Source organism: Gossypium hirsutum, chromosome D01, assembly GCF_007990345.1.
Source record: "Gossypium hirsutum isolate 1008001.06 chromosome D01, Gossypium_hirsutum_v2.1, whole genome shotgun sequence".
In the NCBI taxonomy this organism is placed as follows: domain Eukaryota; kingdom Viridiplantae; phylum Streptophyta; class Magnoliopsida; order Malvales; family Malvaceae; genus Gossypium; species Gossypium hirsutum.
In genome coordinates, this window is record NC_053437.1 from 41,093,572 (window position 1) to 41,109,453 (window position 15,882).

The 15,882-nt window shown below is 31.3% G+C and overlaps 2 protein-coding genes across 4 annotated transcripts; one reads left to right on the forward strand and one right to left on the reverse strand.

Moving 5' to 3' along the window:
- Positions 1-5,374: 5,374 nt before the first annotated feature.
- On the reverse strand, positions 5,375-10,500 carry LOC107945984 (uncharacterized). 3 transcript variants are annotated; one of them, XM_016880163.2, is made up of 4 exons: positions 9,964-10,500; positions 7,181-7,366; positions 5,979-6,348; positions 5,375-5,902 (listed from the first exon to the last, which is right to left on the reverse strand). In XM_016880163.2, the coding sequence occupies exons 2-4, from the start codon at positions 7,255-7,257 to the stop codon at positions 5,561-5,563; spliced, it is 789 nt and encodes a 262-aa protein (XP_016735652.1). In that variant the 5' UTR covers positions 7,258-7,366; positions 9,964-10,500; the 3' UTR covers positions 5,375-5,560. The 3 variants fall into 3 exon arrangements, with proteins under 3 accessions (XP_016735652.1, XP_040942457.1, XP_016735661.1); XM_041086523.1 differs by having other exon boundaries at positions 10,008-10,223; XM_016880172.2 differs by lacking the exon at positions 7,181-7,366 and having other exon boundaries at positions 9,964-10,248.
- Positions 10,501-11,577: 1,077 nt separating this feature from the next.
- On the forward strand, positions 11,578-12,374 carry LOC107945975 (uncharacterized). The gene is made up of 2 exons (XM_016880153.2): positions 11,578-11,853; positions 12,020-12,374. The coding sequence occupies exons 1-2, from the start codon at positions 11,653-11,655 to the stop codon at positions 12,203-12,205; spliced, it is 387 nt and encodes a 128-aa protein (XP_016735642.1). The 5' UTR covers positions 11,578-11,652; the 3' UTR covers positions 12,206-12,374.
- Positions 12,375-15,882: the final 3,508 nt, after the last annotated feature.

Below are 15,882 nucleotides of genomic sequence, written 5' to 3' on the forward strand. Positions count from 1 at the left end.
GTATATAGCAATATCTATTACCTTGCATGGCCACTTTTGGGAGAAATGTAACTTAGGTTAGTAAATAATTGATTTGCCAATGCATATACCGTAACATTGTCAACACTATTGTAAATATGATTAATTCAAATAAAAGTAATTAAGTTAGCTCTTTCATGTCATTGTTGTAAATCTTGTGATTGTTGTTTTTAATTCTATGATTATATTTTGTTTTCCTTAATAATATTTTATATTTAATTTTGTGCCAGTAGATTCAAAGCACCTCTTATTATTTTCCCTTCATCAAATTGTGAATATTAATTTCATAATATTCTTCTTTTCATATACAGTCCCTGTGGAGGCGGTACTCAATTCTTATCACTTTATTACTTATTAACGATTGTGTATACTTGCACATTTCTGCAAACCACCGAGTAAATCAAAATTTATCCTAGTGGGAAAAGTGAGGTCAAGAGATAAGCAAGTATCTACCAATTAATTAGTTAGTAGAGGTCGAGAGGTAATACTAGTTAGTTAATAGTTAATTCCACCTAAAACCTAATTTTGAAGTTAATTACAATCACTGAAACAAGTTAATATTCCATCAGTTATTTTGATTTGGGTGTTTGATTATTTTCTGTTTGTTGTATTTAGTTAATTTATTTTATGCATGATTCTCTATTTAATAGTTCACCGTAATATAATTTTTAATTATTACTACTTAGACTTATTACTGTAGAAATATATTTTTGGTTCAATTAATCCTCCATTGGGTACGATCTCGAAACATTTACCAGTGTTTTGTTGTAACGCATCTATATTATAATTTGACTGTATACTTACAGGCACCACTGATATTTTTGGTGTGGTATTTATACTCTAAATGATAACACGTTTAGAGGAGATCAAAAGTCTGAAAAGTACTCATAATTGGACCTGATGTGAGAGAGGCCCAAAATCGCCTCATGGAATATGAAGGGGTGGCAACCCTAGGAGGAATACTAAGGGTTGCCATCCACTCTACTCCCATTCTAAGTAGGAAGTTATTTTTCTAGTTGAAATAAATTTCTACAATTCAATAAGGGTTCTACTTTCTCTTCCTATAAATAGATGGCACTAGTAGAGCTATTAACACAACTTTGAGAGATTGTTACTCTGCCGAAAAATAGAGAGAATTTATTCTCAACTATTAAATATATTTTTCCATAATAACAATTCTACCGGTTTCTATTAAAGAATAAAGAACTTTTGTTTTCACCTTAAAAAGAGAAGAAAACATTTTCTACTTCTGTGTTTTGATTCAATTGGTTCGGGCCCACACTCGAAGTAGTTCGTGGTGCGAGAATAGCAGAAAAGATCGTTTGGTTGAAAGCCGAAAAACATCAAGGATCTGCTTATCTGAAAACATCAAGGATCTACTTATCCGAAAGCACAAGTACGATTTTAGTCTAAGGTTTATTGCTATAAATATTATAAACCGAGTCAGTTTTCAAAATTTTAATTTTCCGCTGTGCAAGATAATCGTTTTCAAACCAGATTTTTTCCAACAGTATGAAGAGTTTGTTTTTGTGAAAATGATAGCAAGAAACCCTTCCTTCATTCTAAATTTTGAAAATGGAAAATTTTCCTAAACGCCCTTGGTATAATAACCACATAAAGACCTCTTTTACTCAATATCTTACTTTTTAAAAATCTCGCATTGACCTCTCTATTATTACTAATTCTACAAATTTGTCCTTCAATCTTAAATACTAAATTCTCTAATTTACTCTCTCCCTAATTCTAATTAAGTCTAATTACCCACTAATAATACATATATCCGACATTGTTCCCACTCTCGGAAGCCTTTCGGTCAAACTTTCCGAAAAGGCTTGGTTTAAGAATTTCGATCCAAAATCAAATTTTCTGACCCTAGTGAGAACGATTATTGTTCGATGAATTGTTAGTCAAGACAATCATATCTATGTTTATATCTTTTAAGAGTAATTCGCTCTGATACCTAAGACAAAATATCTCTCTTTTGGACTATATAGAAGATATAATAGTCTTTTAATCAACTTTCTCAATTTCGATAAGACTATGAACCATTTAGATTAACTACTAATATAAGTTGTCTTCTTGTATTATCATTCAACCACATAACGCAACTTAATATTAGTTAAACATTAGATAATCAATGAGCTAATATTTTTTTTTATATTTTGCTTCGCATGCAAAAACCATTTTAAGGCATTATACAAAAGATATTAATGAGAATGATAGAATTTTATTAAACCAATCTATTTAAAAAATTACAAGTACATTTGACGATATCATTACACTAAGGGCACTAGATCCTAACATCAACCCCTAAGTCGGCTACTTAGTAAGTTGAAGGATGAAAAACAACCAACACAAAACTTTAAGAAAGATTAAGTTGAAAGCAATTTCTAAAAATTCACAAGAGAATAACCTTGCAATGAAATAACTAAAAGAGTATTCAAATCATAAAAATCCAAGGTCTTTTTGACAATGAGGTTGGCAGCATCTATTGGATCGCCGGTACACCCCGTGGCAAAGTGGAAAAAATATTTTGGTGATCATCAGTCATGGATCCGTGTACGAGGAACGAATCAGGTTGAAACAAGTGTCGAAAGAATACCTTTCAAAATAAAAAAAATGACGAATAACATTGTTAATAGGATCCATTTTGGAGATGTCGATTCCAATCCGCAACAATAACGAATCGGCCTCTACGTAATCCACATAATCAAAGAACGAACAAAAAAATCTCTTGAACTTTTCAGAGAGAAAAATAAAAAATGGCTACTAGAGCTTTTGATTTTTTTTTTTTGGTAACCCTAACACGCTAAGGGATTATATTCCTATTATTTTCTTTGATATCCCATATAAAAAAATGAGATTATTCTCTTATTATTAGAGAAACAAATGGAAACTGAGAAAAAGAAATTATATTCTTTCCTAAAGAATATCAATTTCCATGTCTTCTATTTTTTAACCAAAATTAATTATTATAATTATTTATATATAATTTTGATAAACTATATACAATTAATATTTTGTATGAATCAAATTCACATATTAATTTTATCTATGTTCTCTATTTGTGTACAACAAGTTTGAACATATAATGTGTTCAATATTTAACTATCAAATTAAATTAATTCATGTGAGAACTAAATACAATACCAAATGTATTTGAATTCTACTCACTTCAACTATAGGGTGTGACCCTATAAGCTCTTATAACGTTAGCAGTAATAGTAGAACGTTTCTAGCCAAGTTACAAGAAGTCGTTATTTGACATAACCTTTCTGTGATAAATTTTCATGTATTATATCATTTTATCCTTAATATCTTGATTGGACACAAGTCATGGAATAGTCACATTTGTATAGTCCAATATCTTATTTCTTGATATTCTAAGTAGACAACAATAAACAAATAAATGTGATACCTCATATCAACTTATTCGAGCATGACCATGCATTTCTAGTCTCACTCCATCAAGAGGCCTAAGATATTGCTCCCATTATGTAAGAGAGACAAATCCTATCATGATCAATCATATCCCACTACATAGATTGTGGCATACCCAACATCAATATTTAAAGTATAACCTATTATGGTAGACATTTGACTGTGTCAAAATATACGACTCACGATGTTGGGACAATGATGATCTCAAGTCTGAGGATCATATGCATAGTTATCACTATGAGTAATGTTATCACTATTACATAATAATCCAAGAAACATAATCATAGTGAGTTAGTCCAGTATGTTGTTCTCTAACACATACTCATGTATCAATTTTGACATCCCTATGTCAATAAAAACACTTTGCCATCAATCAACTACACATTAGTCTCAATGCATTATCATTGTTCAAGCCCACAATAATACTTGACTAAGGAATCATAGTGAGTTAGTCCAGTATGTTGTTCTCTAATACATACTCATGAATCGATTTTGACATCCCTATGTCAATGAAAACACTTTGTCATCAATCAACTAGACATTAGCCTCAATGCATTATCATTGTTCAAACCCACAATAATACTTGACTAAGGACATTTTAAGAATAATGATATTACTTTTAGGACATTATTATTAACCAATTTATCTATACACGCAGAAAAAGAAACTAAAATAATAATGGCAATATCTTATATTAACAAACAAGGTAAAACGAGTATATGATTACAATCATCTCAAGATTGGTCTTTAGACATATTCTAACAGCATCCTAGTTGAGTCCTAAACTAAAAGTCCTAGTTAAGTTAGGACTTCTAAAAGTTAATGGGCGGCAATAACAAAAAGTCATAGATGGATTTTATTTGCTTAGCCCCTGCGTAATTACATATTGAATGAAAACCAAGTGTAACACCCACCTAATAAGGTGAATTTGGCTAACCTATGTAATGTGGGCATGGATCCAATTTTACAAAGCAAAATAAAATACTTGAGTCCTAAAAATAATTCTCTAAATGGGCCAATAACATATTAGGCTTGAAAGAAAGTTTAAATAAAATTTGTCATAAATTTCGTAATAAATAAAGCCTTAAAAATATATACTTAAAAAATATATTGTGGGATCATATATAATGGAAATTAGATATTTAAATTGAAATTAATATGATTTAAAATTTTACTCAAAGCTTAAAACTTATAAATCCCGTCTAGAAAATTTTGCTTGCACAATCTTTTTAAATATGAATATAATTTGAGTTCTCAAACTCAAAATCTAATAATTCAAACTACATTTCAAAGCTAAGTGATAGCTCTTAATCGACATGAAGGCATCTAAACCTATAAATACATGGATGCCATCTAAAAACTCATTGGAATTTAAATGATCTTTTGAGCTTAAGACTCCGTTTGTTTGCTAATAAAATAATTTCTAAAAAATAATTTACTTTTTTGAAAATGATTTACTTTTCTAGTGTTTGGATAAATCTGTGTAAAATATTTTCTGTTTGATAGATTTCCTGAAAATATTTTTCCAAAAAATTATTTTTACATATATTAATAAATATATATTTTAATTTTTTTTACATATATTGCAATAATTTATTTATTTATAAATAAATTAAGCTAGAATAATAACAGTCTATTTTGGATTTATTTTAACAAGGAAAAGAGTCTATCAATTTCATCAAATCATTAATTCTCCTCTGATAAAGAACTGGACAGCCAACAGTTGACTATTCAAAAGAAGGAAGGAAAAATGATAACTAGAGGGGAGGCAGAAACAAAGACAGATCAACTGTTCATAAATCTTGGTTCAAAGATCAAGATGTTTTATTCTCTGAAAGAATGTAGAATTTGCTTTTGATCTCCTTCAATATATAAAAAATTTGGCCGATTTAGAGTCTTGATTAAAAAAATAGGATTAACCATTCACAACGATAGTTAGTCATCAATTAGGAGAACACAGAATATCAAAAGCTTGAATGGCTCACAACTGAAACTTTCATTTCTTTAAGATCATCAAACAAAAATTTTGTCCTCTATAGTTCTGACATTCCCACCATCAGTCTTATGTTTCTAGCTCCAATGAGAACCTCTTGATCAATTATCATCTGACTTCATACCGTTTGCCAGCTGAACAATATAGAAAATGAAACACATTCAACCGTAAAGAAGAGCCATAAACACACCTGTACATAAGCCTCTCAATAAAATCTTCTTCCTTCATTCTTAAAAGAGATTCCCGAGTTTCTTCTCCAAGAGCTGACCAAAAATCCACCAAGGTGTCACAAGAAAGCCTGGCAGTGTGCAGTGCACATGTTTCTCTTGTTCCAAGTCCTCTTCCATAACTAGCAATTCCTTGGCTTATCCAACCCCGACCTCCCCCACCACAAGCACCAGGATAAAGCAATTCACGCTCCCTCTCCCTTGCACGTGCACTATAAAACACCTGATTCAATTAAAACATCAAAAACTAGAAGAAAGGGGAAAAAATAGTCAGAGAAAACAATCTGAACAATACAAACGTTTTGTAGACCCTTAAATGACTTTGGGCACAAATAGCAGTCAAGAAGTGTCAGTGAATCATCGCGAGTCGTTGTCAAACCTCTCCAAGGATGGACAGATGGATCTTGAATTTCATCTTGTGTCCCGTTTGTCAAATTCAATCCGCCACCAGTTCCCTTTTTTGAGGCTCCTGACCTGTTGTAATGAAGGTTACCAGCTACTCCCTCCTGCTGCAAGGATTTTCCATGCATTACAATTTGCAAAAAACCCTTCAAGCAACAGCCCATTACATCTGGAGTAGTAAATGTTCTTGAGACCTCGCTCAAAGAGTTTTTGTTTATCAATTCTAAGGAGCTTCTGCTGAGCTTGCATTGACAGCTCACTCCAGAGCTACAAAACAAAATCAAAGCTCTTAGTAATATATCAGAAAATAAAATCAATAAATCACATATTTATAAATCATATCCATTATTAAATTGCATAATCAATACTACCCCTCTTTTTTCTGTAAAATATGGACCATGGAGAGCATAGTGCAGAGAAGGCTAGGTCTTGGGTTACACAAAGAGGTAGCTCTAACTTATGCCATAGACCTTGCCTTCACCAGGCACAAGAACTCAACCTGTGATTCAGAATTGAAGTTTCACATTCTAACCATTTGGGTGCTCCATCTTAAATTTGCTAATAGGAAAAAAAAGTACCGTTTCTGGAATTCCCAATTCTTCAATCACTTTCGTTTTACAGCCAAAAAGATAAAATCGAATATTGACAGCAGCCGGAAGCCACATTGAGCTCAACAAAGTGTAAAAAGAAAATAGACAGTGATGAAGTTAATAATCAAACTTCTAGATTCTATTTCTTCCATTACTCAATTCAAAACCAGGAACAACACTAAAATTTAAGTGCCTCGGCTCTAAACAAAATTAGGTAACTAATGGATAGCGTTTCTAAGCAAAAGACAGATTTCATGAAACAACAAATAGATTACTAGAGTGAAAATTGGCACATAAACAAAATTAAATTAATTCCATAAACTGGATCTAGTAAACAATAAAAAAGAATTAAAAATCCAATCAATTAAGATCCGATCAAAACTTAAACTACCCGTCAACATAAACAAAAACCCAATCCAAAAAATTGATACAATCCAATCCCAATTCAATAAAAAAAAAATACAACCCAAAAAAAAGATAATAAAGTGAAGAAAATTAAAACCGGATACCTTTTGGAGATTATTGTAGCTAACAACGTCATTTTGCTTAGACCAAAACCCAAATGAGGCATTACTATATTGCTCATTCCTTTGCGCTAATCCTGGCATCCTTTGATTTCTCAAACTCTCTTCGCTTTGCAATCGTTTACCAATCTTTCCATTCCCGCACTTGAAATCCGTTTTGCGTTACCGATCCTAAAAGGAACAACCGGTTCAATAAAACTGAATCGGAATTAACGAAATAAAATTCAAAAAAGAATGAATCGGAGATAAGGAGATAATGATCCAAAACGAATATGGAGGCGACAAAGATGCAAAATCCAAACAGATTCTTCAACAAAAAAAAAGGAAGAAGAAGATTTGAGTGAGAGAGGCGACAAAGATGAAGAACGGAAGAAGTAGGAGGAGGAAACTTACCTGGATGAAGAAGGAATATGGTGAGAGGGGAGGAAGATTTTCCGGAAAATGTCTTACAGAAATAAAATCGGCAAGACATTTTCCCTAAAACGAAAGTGATTTTACCCGTGTCTTGGAAAACATTTTCCAAATGGAAAATGTTTTCAAGCTTCCAAACACCGTAAAACCAGGAAAACATTTTCGGGAAAATATTTTCCTTGCAAATAAACGACCCTAAGATTTACCCAACTATGCACGTATCATTTCTTTTCAACTAAAAACTAAAATATTCCAAAACAATCTCTTTGACACACACACACAAGTGGCTAGTCTCGTTGAAACCTATGCATGTGCCCCTTTCACTAAACATGGTCATGGAATTGTAATCTCCATAGTCTTGAGTAGAGGTGCTCATGAGTCGGGCCTGAAAAAAAAATTCAGCCCGCTTCCTAGGCCCGAGCCTGGTCTGGCCCGAAATATGGGTCTAAGATTTTATCCAAGCCCGACCCGAGAAAAAAATAAAAAGCCTAAGCCCGGCCCAACCCAGCCCTTTTTTTATGCTTAAAACTAATTGTTATTAAAATTAATTGTTACTAAAATTATATCAAATTATATTTTTTTTGTATATAATGAAAAAAATAAAATAAGATTATTTATTTTTTTCCATTTCTTGCCCAATGAATTGGATAAAAATAAATATTATATTTATATTTGCTTAAAATTGGTCCCTGTACTAGTGTACTTTTACAACTTATTTCATTAACTCTGTTAAAAAAATTAAGTATAATCACAAATTTAGCCCTTCAAGTTTTACAACTTTTGTTGATTTAACCCTACTCTTTTTATTTTTACTTTCATTATTAAAAAATTATAGGAAATTAAAAAAAAACTAAAATTTAATATTAATCACCATTAGATTAGAATTCATTAACTATTTAATTAATTATGAGTTTATTCTTACAGGATTAAAACACTAGTTTTCTCGATAATAAACTTTAGAAAAACCCCTCTCTTCCAACTCTTCCTAATTCTTTCATTTCATATTCCCTTAACTCTCATGGAAAGAAGAAAGGAAAGAAAGTCTTCATGTCCTGCAAATTACATGCTCTATAAAACATAAATCAATTCTCATCCAATAATAATTCAATAACACAAATTTGCTCTTAATTGTGCTCAGCTACTTTTAATCCTATAGCCTCGTCTTGAAATACAAAACTCACATTAAGGCAATTTTACAGTAATGATATATATACATACATATATATATATATAAGTTGCTTTCTAAAAATGAAAAAACAAGTCTCTAGATGTCAGGATTCAGGAACCATATGCTAAAAAAATAATGAGTGTTAGGTAATTAAAGATCTTAATTGCACTCAATTTCTAAGAAAAATATAGCATCTAAACCGACATTTGTGTTCATGTGAAATTATTTTATTTTTAAGAAAAGAATTAATAGTGTAACATAACACTTTACTAAATTATTTAAAATCAGTAACACTTCACTCAAACACTTTCAAAGAAGCAAGGGATGAAGGGGAAGAGTTGCATACTGAAATTGATTCAGTAAGCTAGCTTAACTCTTAAACTACCTGAACTAGAGAAGCTACTAATAGCCCACAATGGATGATATTAAAAATTAAATAAAATTTAAATTTAAATTTGGTCACTAAATAACAAAAGAATGAATATGAAGACAGAAGAAATTTGGTTAGCAAATAACAAAATAAACAAAATTTGAGCGCGAAGATGAAAATCAACAGGCAGCAGAAAAGACTATCAGGTTCAGAAATTTGAGTTTTTAACACAACATGGTCTCCACAAAAGTATGTTTCCTTATTTACATTGATATGGGAAAAATCACAAGCGAAACAAATCCACATTAGGTGTAAAAATCACACAACATTACAACAAGTTCAGTTCTAGAAATCATTAACAACACTGTATTTTTATTTAAACAAAAATGAATTCCATTTTGGTCAAAATGTTTGAGGTTATTACTGGTAAATTAATATAATGTTACTAGAAAACTTTAAAAAGAACAAATAATAATAATTTTTTTAAACAGAATACAGATTGAACATACAACCCAAAATACAAATTGAACATACAATCCAGAAAACAGATTCCAAAATTCCAGATTTAATTCCTCCCCCCCCCCCGAATATTCGAGACACTGAATCAAAATCAGAAAACCACCATTTATCATCTTATCAAAATACCAATCCTTCCCCAGCAATTACCAAAACATTTGAAACCCTAATCCTAACCACCCAAAAAGATTCCTCCTTTATCAGGATAAAGGATCCAAACAACATCAGTTTATGAATTACAGGAAGAAAATCAAAGGTAGAAGCACCATAAGAGAGAGGAAAAAAAAAACATTGTTAATATACCTTTGAAATTCAAAGGTAGAAGACGTTTGTAGCTTCGCTCTAACCTCTGATTCTGGAAATGGGTGGAGCCGTGGAAGACCGGAGGTGGATCGGTGGAGGTGGATTGGTGCCGGAGGTGAAGGTTGATTTTTGAATTAAGGAAAAAAGGGAAGAGGGCAGTCGGGCACGGGATTAGGGATTCTGATTTGGGGAAGAGGGGAAACGGGAAATGGGGGAAAAGGGAAATGGGTGTTAAAGTGTTAATACTTTAAAAAAATAAAAATAAATGGGAAATGGGGAGATTCAAGATTGGGAAGTGTATTTTAAAAAATAAAAAACTATATATATTTATTGTATTCGGATCGGGCCGGGCCGGACCCAGACTAAAAAAATTTGCCCGAGGCCTAGCCTGTTTTCTAAATGGAACTCATATTTTATCTAAATTCATATTTCGAGCCTATATTTTTACCCAAACTCTCTTATATTTCGGACGGGCTATCAGGTTGAGCTACCCAACTATGAGCACCTCTAGTCTTGAGTACGACTCCATCCTTTATTGCAATGCAAGACTTGTCGAGGATTCATATTGTTCAAAAATGGGAGAACCAAAATTTTTTTGTTTTTTACTTGTTTGGGTACTTTTAAAATTTGTCCTAATTTAAGAATTGTACAGAATTAATTCAAAATTTATCCAAAATGAAGTGGAGAATCACAAACCAAGAATGTGAAAAAAAGTAATATAAAGTGAAAAAATTTCAGATACGAGAGAGAATAGTTGTGAAAAATAATAGAAAAAATTAACCAATAACTTATTAATTAAAAACCATTTTAATAATATATTATTTTAACAAAAAAGATTTTTAATAAAATTATCTTATGAGACATGTGCCATGATTTTATTGGGTGGAGATTTTTTTAACGTTTGAAAAATTCCGGACTAAAAATTATAAAGAATGAATATTTTAGGTATCAAAATTTAAATAAAATAATTTAATTATCAAAATAAAAATAAAAATATTTCAAAAACTAAATCATGAATTAAGGCTTTTACGATACAACAAACATTCTATAACTAAATCATGATTTGAGTTTTAACTTAGTTTTTGCTTTTTCGGTTTCAAAACCATTTTATCCAATTAGGATTTAATTTTTTTTTTAATTCATTGTTTCTACTTTGTTTCTTTTAAGCATTTAATGTAAAGATAAAAAAAACGTTTAATTGAAGAGAGTTTGCACGTAAGATTTTTTTTAATTTAAATATTTTAATTATTTTTCCATGTCTGCATTAATACATATAATTCATGTGTCAATTTTTAAGAATTTATATCTATCGTATTACCTTCCATTATCGATCACATAGGTTAACAACTATTTCCTTTAATAGAAAATTATAATTAATTGTATTTTAACACGAAAGACTCCATCTGGTGTAATTTTTCTTTAGAAACTTAATAAATTTTTTTAAATTTTTATTAAGAACTTTTTATCTTCTTTTATTAAAATTTCTTAAAATTTTTTATTAAAAAACATATTGAGCGAATAAGGTATTAATAAATTGTTGAGTTTTAGAGGCCAACGGCCCAACAGAACTTTTCTCAGCCCACTTAAAAAGGGCTATATATTTGTTTTGTAATTAGGGAGGGTTCAATTGTTGGTGTGATCGGTTTTACTAATTAATGAAACAAGAATAGAGTGATCCAGAAATTAGAAATGTCAATACTATGGGAAAAAAGCGAGACATGGCGGTGGCTAGTGAGGAGGACAAGGGACTCGAAGCCGTTCTTCTTGGCCTTTGCCACCCTCTGCGGCGTTGTTCCGGGTGTCATTGGCTACGGCGTCATGCAACTTACCAACTCCCGCAACCCTCACTTGGAGGCCCGGCTGCGCGAAAACGCCCGCCCCGAATCCCTCGTAAGCACCCTCCTTACTCTTGAGTTCCATCCATTATTAATTCATCTAGTAATTGAATGATTTGCATAATTTATGTCATGATTGCCTGCCTCATTCGTTGAAGCATCATAAACGAAGGGTTCATAATTTTATCTCGTGTCCCCCTCCCCTCCCTTTTTTTGATTAGATGATGGGGAAAGTGAACCAAGAGCGATTAGCGGAATACCTTGGGGAGCTCCAGCGGAAAGAGGATACAAATGATCGGTATGTAGCTGCTTTGAGGGGAGAGACATTGACTAGGACTCCTTATCAGAGAATTCAGCCTGTTCCAAAGCAAAACGCTGAGAAGAACAACAGCAACGAGAAGGCTTAGCCATGTAGTTTGGTTGCTGAGAGTGTTATCTTATACATTGTTTTCTCCCATGCTTGCTTTCTTACTTTACTTTGCATTGGTTAAAGTGATTACCTCATACCTCAAACAAATCTGGGTTAATGTTTTTGAAATACTTTAAGGGTTATTTGAGTACACTGATTTATGTTTATGTTTATGTTCGCATCTTCATAATAAGGTTATTTGAATTTAGTTTTCAACCCCTTCTACCTTAAAGACAGGGTGTGCCTCGGACCAGGGAGATTATAAATTTGTAAATATAAACATGGATTGGCCGCAGCACAACCCACTTCATAGATCCAGTTAGAACCCTGTCCAGTTGCATGATCTAAGCCGGTTATGTTTCAGTGTATCGAAGAAAAAACAAATAGCTTAAGTTTCAAATCATTAGAGTACCCTTCTCAATTCATATCGTGCTGCCTTGTTTTGTTTTGGTTGTTAGGGATCTAACATCAAATTTACGAGAACGAACCCTCTCTTTATCTGAGAAGGCCGAACCATTTGATTTAGATACCATTTTGTTATTTACTTTTATGGTTGTGTTTTGTGTCTTTTCTTTTGGAAGGCTGGTTTTGAAGTAAAAACAGCTACCTTTTACTTCGCTTGCTGCAAGCTTAGTGTTTACGTTTTCTCAGGTATTCCTTCTCTGTCTGCACCACTTCATGGAATCTCATTCCTCTTTCATAGTGTATAGTTTTGAGTAAATTGATTAAGGATTTTCTACTAAGATTGGATCTTTGGAGCTATTTATGGCTTGATACAGCCAATTTACTCCGTTTGCAACTAATAGCACAGATTTTGGCTAAATGTTAAGAAAAGCCCCTAAATTATATTGTTTTATTTATGTAAGCTATAGATAATTTTTATACATCGATGGATTTTTTTATCTTTTGTTAAGCCCTAATAATTAGGGACTTGTAAAGCTTAAAAACATTCAATTATGTTTTAAGTTTTTTGTCACCCAATTATTGAAAGTAAGTTACAAAATGCTTATTGAATTAATTATATTTGTCTTATTGGTTTGATTTAGTAAATGGAGATGACGTGGCATTTCTAAATTTAGTTTATTAACAAATTTAGCTTTTAACAATTATTCAATTTTAAATTTGGTCATGATTATAAAGAAATTAACCTACAATATTTACATGTTTTAATTTGTTCTGAATTCTAATAAAATTACATTTTTTTAAAACATAAAAGGTCTTGAAAAAATATAAAAATTAAAAGAGGTTAAATTTTGGTATTAATTTTTGTACTTTTGAAAGTTGTGAATTTAGTTGTTGTGCTTTTATTTGATTAATTTTAGTCATCGTAATTTTTGAATTGGTTAATTTTAGTATTTGTATTTTTAATTTTTTTTAATTTAATCTTAACGTAATCGCTAATCTGTTTATTCATTTTGTAATGAGTAATATGTGGAAATAATAAGTTAACATGATATTGTACATATGATAATATGTTTGCACCATATTTTAGAAATAGTAGGGCTTTACTTAATTTAAAAGTTACTATTTAAAAAGGGTTAAATCTATAAATTTTAGAAACTACATTAGTTAACCAAAAAACATTATAAAAATTCTAGAAACCTTAAGTTTGAAAAGTTAAAAAATGTATACTTTTAGATTTTCTAAATCCTGCTATATTGTTCTGGAAATTAAAACAAACAATATATACTTTTGGATTTTTAAATTCCAACTGAATAAGATAACAACCAACAAATACCAATAAAGCTTGGGTTAGTTAGAGAAAAATGCTGATTTTTAAACTTAATTATAGAATTAGGTAAGTTTTTTTTTCAAATTTAGGGAAATAGGTTAATTTTGGAGAGAGAAACAGAAAACGCCTTTTGTAGGAAGCGTGTTCATTCTTCAATTTTTTTTTTTTGCGTTGGGTGTTGGAAATTTGGGTAGAAAGTTTTCTTTGTATTTGTGTTTTAGAGAGAAATTGTGATAGTTTTAAAATATATTTGTCACATCCTAAAAATCAGTGTCCGGGGATTCATTTTTTAAAACGAATTTTAAAAATGAAACTTGATTTGAAAATAATTAAGAAAATAAGCTTCAATTGAAAATAAGGACCAATTTGAAAAAGGGAAGAAACTGTAGGTGGTCAAATGGGCAGATGCCCAATTTTTAAAACCCACTTGGTTATTTAAACCACCCATTGTCCCTTCCCTCCCTTTTCATAAACCATTAAAAAAAATTTCTTCGATCTAAATCTAAGCTTTTCTCTCAAAAATTGGTTCATCCCTAATGCTTTTCTAGCTCTCCAAACACCGAATTTTCCATCAATTTTAAAGAAAATCAAAGATTTATACACTACCATTTTCCTTGTAATTAAAATGTCCATTCTCAAATTAGCTCCATAGCTTTTTGATTTCATCAAATTGAGGTGAGATTCTGATTTATTATGATCAAACTAATGTTGTTGCTTTTCTAATTTGAGATCTAAATGATTGTGTTGAGTTTTCTTGAGATTTAAAACTTTTACATCTAAACTTTGATAGAAAATGGTGAAATCTGATTTATGGAGTGAACTGGCTGATTCAAAATGATTTTCAACTTATATTGTAATAATCAAAAGGTTTTTGAAGTCAATTTTAACGATCATTAAGGAATTTTAATGAATTGGATATTTTCCCTCTTTTACATGTTCATACAAGCTTGAATTTCCGGAAAAGTTAGATCGAAGTTAATTGATGAAATTAATGGCTTAGATCAATAATAATATGATAATTTATATTAGAGATGGACGTCAAAACTGCCAAATATAATTTTCTATGCTCTAACTTAATTAAATAGTGGTATAGAATAGTAGGCTGATCCTACAGGGATTAGGACTCCTAATTTTCCTGTTTACGTAACTAGATTCCTAAGTTTAGGCAGTTATCATCCTCACGACCTTGCGCATTATAGAGCTAAAAAAATAGTGATTTTAGTCGATAAATAAAATATTAAAAACAAATATAAAATAATAAAATAATAATGATTGCAAAAGAAAAAGGAAATTAAATTAAATCGGTGAATCAAATATATTAATGCTTAACCTCAACCTCGGTATACTTCGAAATTGAATTGATCCTTGAAAGTAGATTTTCCTTTCCAAACGATAAGCTGGTTATAGCGATTAAGGACGCCCCAACTGCCAACTTTTCCTTGTGTAGTTGGTTCCAATACGACCTATAAAGAAGGTATATTTTCAATCCTTTTTCAACCTGATTCGTTCCTCTTACATCGATTTGTAGTTGATGATCACCGGACTAATTTTTTCACTATGCCATAGGGCGTACTGGCAGTTCCAACAGAGTTTAACATAGTTGAAACAATCTTTGATCCAATTGACATAACAATAGAACTAATTGTAGATGTAGAACTGAAAGATGAACTAACCACTAACATGGAGCCTAAACTGATATTGAATGAAAGTGTAGAAGAGCCAATACACTTTCTCGCTATAGCAGAGAAGGTGTCAACCGATGAGGTCGAGGAGTTTGACTCATTCTCATTTGACAATGGGAGCAAGGCTAGAGTAACCAAAGCCTTATACAATAGGGAGAGGAGGAAGTTCGAAGCAATAATACCCTAGAAAATAATATGGGGTTGGCTCAGATTTTGTACTAAATGGCTCACAATGTGGATGTCACGTCAGTAAAAAATAAG